This window comes from Aspergillus bombycis, assembly GCF_001792695.1.
Source record: "Aspergillus bombycis strain NRRL26010 chromosome Unknown contig00100, whole genome shotgun sequence".
In the NCBI taxonomy this organism is placed as follows: domain Eukaryota; kingdom Fungi; phylum Ascomycota; class Eurotiomycetes; order Eurotiales; family Aspergillaceae; genus Aspergillus; species Aspergillus bombycis.
In genome coordinates this window covers 126,787-133,520 of record NW_019170102.1, presented here as the reverse complement: position 1 = coordinate 133,520, position 6,734 = coordinate 126,787, and the positions used below count along the sequence as shown (strand labels likewise).

The 6,734-nt window shown below is 50.5% G+C and overlaps 3 protein-coding genes across 3 annotated transcripts; all 3 read right to left on the bottom strand.

Moving 5' to 3' along the window:
- Nucleotides 1–132: 132 nt before the first annotated feature.
- ABOM_009833 (NADH:flavin oxidoreductase/NADH oxidase) lies at nt 133–1,275 on the bottom strand (the record flags this gene model as incomplete). Its single annotated transcript, XM_022536961.1, has 1 exon — nt 133–1,275. The coding sequence occupies one exon, from the start codon at nt 1,273–1,275 to the stop codon at nt 133–135; it is 1,143 nt and encodes a 380-aa protein (XP_022385618.1).
- A 775-nt stretch (nt 1,276–2,050) lies between these two features.
- ABOM_009832 (putative short-chain dehydrogenase) lies at nt 2,051–3,209 on the bottom strand (the record flags this gene model as incomplete). The annotated part of the gene is made up of 4 exons (XM_022536960.1): nt 2,051–2,770; nt 2,823–2,979; nt 3,041–3,100; nt 3,196–3,209. The coding sequence occupies 4 exons, from the start codon at nt 3,207–3,209 to the stop codon at nt 2,051–2,053; spliced, it is 951 nt and encodes a 316-aa protein (XP_022385619.1).
- A 1,401-nt stretch (nt 3,210–4,610) lies between these two features.
- On the bottom strand, nt 4,611–5,459 carry ABOM_009831 (putative mercuric reductase; the record flags this gene model as incomplete). The annotated part of the gene is made up of 1 exon (XM_022536959.1): nt 4,611–5,459. One exon carries the CDS (start codon nt 5,457–5,459, stop codon nt 4,611–4,613), a length of 849 nt encoding a protein of 282 aa, XP_022385616.1.
- Nucleotides 5,460–6,734: the final 1,275 nt, after the last annotated feature.

Below are 6,734 nucleotides of genomic sequence, written 5' to 3'. Positions count from 1 at the left end.
CTCCGGAGTCCCCCGCTTGAGCCGGAATTAACCGAAGTGAATCGATTCAAAAACTCAATTGCAGATCATAATCCAAATCACATTCGTTCTATTGTGTTCATCTATACATATCCTCCATGGCCATATTTTTATCTACAGTGCTCGCCAGAACTGATGTGGGCGTGTCACCTTGACGCCTAATTTCTTCGCCGTGATAATGACCCATTCAGGTTCTCTCAGGAACTGACGCGCTAAGAGAACAACATCTGCCTTGGCCGTCACGATGGCCTCAGCCTGCTGCGCTTCATCGGCACCCTGAACGATGCTCTGCGCCTGTTCTGCCTCAGTGATCAATCCCACACCTCCCACCAGGGTTGATGCGCCAGCTTTCCGGATCGCGTTTCTCAGCTCCCCGGCCAAATCCACCTGGTAGCCAGGACCCAGTTTAATCTTCTGGTCCTTATGAACTCCGCCCGAACTAACATCGACCAAATCAATGCCCAATTCCGGCAAGATCTCGGCTAAACGGAGAGAGCTCTCTAGATCCCAGCTGCCCGACTCGGCAGCCACAGGTTGACCCTCAAGCCAATCAGTCGCACTGATGCGGAGGAACACCGGCATGCCCTTCGGGATGACAGCACGGATGGCAGTCGCAACCTCACGGACAATGCGAACACGGTTCTCGAAGCTACCACCGTACTCATCGGTACGCTTGTTGGTCGCGGGGCTCAGGAACTGATTCAACAAGTATCCGTGTGCCGCATGGATCTCGATGACATCGACACCGGCCTTCACCGCCAGTTCTGCGCTCTTCGCAAACGCTTGGACCACCTCCTTGATCTCCGCTGTGTTCAATGCCCGGGGAGCCCAGTATGTGCCCTCCACGGAGTCCCAGATATTTTCTTCACCGCCACTAGGGCCGACCACGTCCTTTGGCCACCCGAAGACGCTCTCATCGGCCCGAACACTGTGTTTCCCGGCTTGCGATGCTACCCATGGGGGTAACACACTGGCTTTCCGACCGGCGTGGGCCAACTGAACGGCCACCTTGGCACCCTGGCTATGGGAGAATTGGACGATACGTTGGAGACCTTTGAATTGTTCGGAGTCGGTTCCCTCCTGCCAAAGACCGGCGTCGTGGGGCGAGATACGTCCATTGGGCTGGACGGCTTGTGCCTCGACGAAGACCAAGCCGGCACCTTTTAGCGCGAATTGGCCCAGGTGTGCGATGTGGTAGTCGGTCAGGGCGCCGACGAAGGGGGAGGCGGGGTTCGACTCGGCGGAGTACATGCACATGGGGGACACAATGATGCGGTTCTGAGGGCCACATCGCGGATGTGCAAGGGTTTGAAGAGGGTGGGAGTATTGGGGTCGTCGGGGTTAACAGCGGCGCCTGCATTGTTGGCGGGGGTGAAGTAGGGGGTGCTGTCAGCTTGGACCACAGAAGGGGACGTCGAAGATATGGATCCCATTGTGGCTATCTTGGTATATGATTGTGAGGAGAGAACGAGGATAGTTTGCCCTGTCGGATAACGGTCATCGTGGGTGCACTCATGGCGATTTATAGCTTCGATATGATAAACCGCGTGGAATCCTTTTTGGGAATGCCCGAAAATCACGGCTGACAAATGCTCGGCTTAGGTGCCGAGGCCGATAGGACTTTTATGGCTTCCTATTGGCCAGTGATCTACAGCACTCTACTGCAATTGGCTGGTTCTTGTATTATTGTCAAATTTATAGTTCATTAACAGCAAATATGGATTTCTCACGTAATGATTGCTCTACTTCAAGTAACACTTAGGATAATCATGAGCTAAGATTGATTATAAATGCGCTTTTTACCACAGGACCTATCATTCATGGATGCAACCAGTGGATACCCAAACGAGGGAGGAATACTGGATAATCGGGAGACGACGTTTCCAACAACCAGCACTGGCTCACGATTTTCGAAGTTGTCATTATTAGATATTAGATGCCCCAGGCCGTTTGACCTGGCTATAGTAGTGCATATCAGTATGTAGTGATCTACGTGGCCCAAAGCTTCATTTGGGACACTGCAGACTTAATATTAAACCCGACTATCTCTTGCATTCCTCGCCGCCCCATACCTTGTGGTCTTCGCATCAAAATCGATACGGAAAACCCACCATACGAAGGACGCTAACAATCCCAGCATGAAATCACACACCGTCCAAAACCGCGGACTCGGCCCACGCATATTATTCAGCAGAAGCTCCGTCTGGAAGTCGACTGAGATGTACGTCTTCCCCTTCTCCAAGCCCCGAACAATCTTCCTCGCGACCTCTCGGGCACCGGGTATCTTGCGCTCCAGTTCCTCCTGAGACATACTGGTTCCCTCGAGGACCTTTGTAAGCCCGGGTTTGTGTTCTTGCTCCTGGAAAAAGGACTCCGATAGGAATGATCCAGGAAAACAGCAATGGACTTTAAACGCATCTTTTCCGTAAAGAAGCAGTTCTTGACGAAGGGTATCAGCCAACGCGCGAATAGCTACCTTGGTAGGGGTGTATGCTATGTAACCCGGTAGCCCGAGGAAAGCGGCGGTCGAGGATGTGAGGATAATATGTCTGGGGGAGGGCGTCTGCGGGGTAACGAGCCATAGTTTCAAGCAGCATTGGACGGCGAATATTGTGGTGTAGTAGTTTGATTCCATGCACGAGGTGAGAGCTTCGGGAGGGACATCGGCGAGAAAGCCGACCTGGTTGGGAGTGCCCCCCGCTGTGCAGACAAGGATGTCAGGCGGGTGGTAGTGTCGTAAGGCTCTAGATATCTGTTTACTTAGCCAGGATGAGCAAAAGTCGGCATGTACGAAGAGGATATACTTCATCAGGTTTGGTCAGATCAACCGACCGTGTATCGACAATCTGTTTTGACGAGACACATGCGGCTTCGACTTCATGCTGCGTAGCTTGTAATGCACTTTCCGTCCGGGCGAGAAGGAGCAGATTGGCGCCTGGTTCTTGTGAGCCCGATCCATGTCTATGATAGAGAACGATGCATAATGATGAAAGGCCTTTTTCTAGTGAAAATCAGATCGTACCTTTCGATGCCAGTTCTAGTGCTATTGCCTTGCCTAACCCCTTCGACCCCCCCGCCACTACTACCAACTGATAGTTGTTAGCATATATGGATGACAATAGGGGGGGTGTAAGACCTTGCCGTTCACATCAAATTTATTTCCAAACATTTTCATACACTCGTACACTCATCCAGACTGCGTATATGGTGGGACAAGGATTACTTCGGATACAACATGCAGGAGAGAGTTCTTAAAACGTTCTCTGTTTTGGTAGCGGACACGCGAAGTATGCAAGGGGTGGGGATGGGGTTTAGCCAGGGGCAATGTTTACAGGCCACATTACACATGCAACTCTAAAAGGTAAACTGGAAAATATCTCCGCGTAATCCTTGCATGCATATATCGAGTAAGCGAGATATGATGCATCGGTATGTAACGAACCGGTCGAGACGTGTCACATTTGTGTCCCTCACGATCAGCAATCCCTATGTGCCATGACATTACAGTATAGACGAGGTTGATGATAACCTCTAGGCAGGTCGACAATCTCGGAGCACACTGTGCCCGTGTGATGTATTAAACGCGTCGTGCGTCGCTAGGTTGTTCTTCAATGTAATCGGTAGAAACCTAGAAACCACAAGGCTAGATCTTTCTAAAAGAAGTTTGACGCCTGGAGTGTAACATTTGCCGCTTTTACAAGCATCATCGGAAAATCCTCAGTACGAGGTAAAGATGTCAGTCCGAACTGGATGTAGCATACGATGTCTGTATTATCGATTGATTCGAGTAGGGCAACCAAATCGACTATCGTTTCATCGTCTCGCCATGAGACTCGTACACACACATCCCGTCTCGGCAGGGAGCGACCCAGAAGGCTCTTTGAGAGAAGCCTTCTCGGTTGCCTTCAGATTGGCTGTGCAGCGGGGGGTGGTTCGTGCAAAACCTCTGTATGCGACTGGGTTCCTGGAGCTTGGAATGACCAAATCAGGATTGGTTACCACCCCGGTTTGACCCATATCATGGCAATATCTGGCAGCACACTGGACAGCGGTTGGGAAGTATAGCTTATATTCCATCCCTTCTCAGATCATATCCGACATCCGTGTATGGCTTCACCCCGAAAAACTTCCACACCTTTGCGCTGTCCAACTCTTCCGCTCGGCACTTTACAGACATGATTATTTCGGCCGAACCGTCGCCCATCCAAACCAAAGCTTTCCCCTTTATGGTGTCAGTTTGTGCATGATATGAATGAGCAACAAACAAGCGACTTACCAGCCCTACGTGCAGTTTCGTCATTCCCTCCCACCACTGCGGGCGATATTCTAGTTGATTCTGCGACCTGATGGAGCGTACGATATTCTGTGCGACAGACTGCGCCTGCTGTACCGCTGCTCGACCATTCTTGATATTGTCCATATCTACCACATCCCCGGCGGCATAGATATGGTTGAGCGACATGTCTGATATTTGAAGTGTAGGGCGAACTTTCACATGACCTGTCTCAGAGATCGATTCAGGTGACAGAGCTTGTATTAGCCTCGAGTTGGGACGTTGGCCCACACATTTCACCTGGAAAATTAGCAAGCACTCAAGGATGTAGGTGCAAGACGCGTACCAAGTAATCACACGCGAGAGTTTCGCCTGAGCTCAGCTTGACATTGCCCTCCTCTGCACTGTCGCTGAGCACTCGTTCACCCATTATAGTCCTCACACCTAGCTCTTCAAGCGCTCGCAATGCCCTTTCTCCGATCCGAGGACCAAACCGACTCAGCAATGTCGTCCGGGAATGAACTAACGTGGCATTCTTCTCAGGATATTGCGACTTCACATCTGCCACGAGCTCAATACCCGCAGCTCCACCACCAACAATGATCACGTTCGTGGCAGCTCGGAGCTTTTCCTGCTCAGCAAGTAGCTCTTCTATCCCTTCCTGTTTGGTGCCGGCTGGCACTCGCGATGGAAGTGCTCCCGACGCCCCAGTCGCAAGCACCAAGTAATCGAATTCCACCTTCTCGCCAGATGCAAGTTCTACCTGTCCAGTATGTCCATTGTCACCAGGTACAATACGCTCAACACGATCACGAACCCATTGATAAGAGCCTTCCGGAACCCGATCAAGGTAAGGCCCATAAGGTATGAAGGCCTTATGTTCGTGGCCATTCACCACGCTAAACCGTGGCAAAACCCAAGTCAACTGGAAATGCGTATTCTTCTCAACAACCACAACCCGATACCCAGTTGGGAGCGAACTAGCAAGACATTTAGCCGCGTGATATCCAGCGAAAGAAGCGCCAATAACGACAACGTTGCGCGGATGCTCCACAGCGCGGTACGTGAGCCGGTGTAAGCGGGTGGCAACCGCCTCTCTCAAGCTGGCGAATATCTGGCCGAAGATAGGACCGAAGAGTCTACAGAAAAGTAGCAATTTGGCTAGCATGGTGACAGGACTATTGGCGTCATCCCGTGTAGTGCTTAGACCCGTGTCTCCATCGCCAACTCTAGTTGTCAGGGAGGATGAATGCTAGGTTTTAAGAGTCGGTGATGGCTTTCGGGGCTCGGATTGATGAAACATCCGTCCACCGAAGGTGAGACCATCGTATTCTTTCGCTTATCTTGCCCGAACGTTTGTTTGTACTTATGTCCGGGGGACGGGAAATTCGTGTTTACTCCGGGTCGACTGATGGAGTCTCCGTCGAATCTCCGAACGGGACTGTTTATCTTATCTGATCCGTTCCGAGAATCGGCGGTTATCCATGACCCTGCGGATCTGATCAGGTCTCCTATTTCGAATTGGACGGCCTTGTGCATGTCACGGCTCATTGGACGTCTTCGTTCTAGACTTCGTAGGCAGAAATATACCCCGAAAGGTGATGACAGTCATATACACATGTTTATGTGGGACATTAGTTGACAGGCGCGTGTATCGCTGGAACAACTATATACGACTTGCATCTGCAGCAAAGCAAAAGTATGCGGCGAAGAGTCGCTAGCAATGGCCAATTCCCGATATTATCTTACTCTCGAGTTATAATACTTCTATTGATTTCTCATGACACTTTTCTGCTCATACAAAGACCGTGCAGGTCACCCAGTAAAAGAAGAAGAAGAAGAAGATGTGCTGTGTTTCAATTATGGGGTTGCCTAAATTACGTCAAGTCAAAGATCAGATTCAACACTCAGCCCCAACAACCAGGGTCACCCCAGATAAGTGAAGCTAGTAGGCTGCGCCCACCGTTATGTTCTCTCAGGGCTATACATTATTTTTATGGCCGCTGCAGGATTCAAAGAGCGATCACTGTGACGACTCCCGACTACCATCGATGGCCCAGAAAAAGGGTTTGTACAACGTAGATACATCCTCTTATTTCTAGAACCAGGCGCTTAACATACTTCCATCAGGTTGAATAGGATGCGGACTGGCGGGGCAATCTATGTGCCTTTGCCGCGACCCTGAAATCGGTGAAACGCATGTTTTATCTCAAGTTCAATTCTAGGGCTTGATCCGGGAGGAAGGACAATGATCAGGCTGAATGAGCGCTGGTATGTGGCAAATACCCATGGCGCAGCTCCAAGAACTGCATAACAACAGGAAGTTTTCAACCACTAGCCAGTGGTTTAGGCAGACACAAATGGATTTATGCAATCATGCCTTTTCCAGAGACTGTAAGTGAATCCCTGACGTCCATCCACTTGCCATAAGCTAAGAAACCAA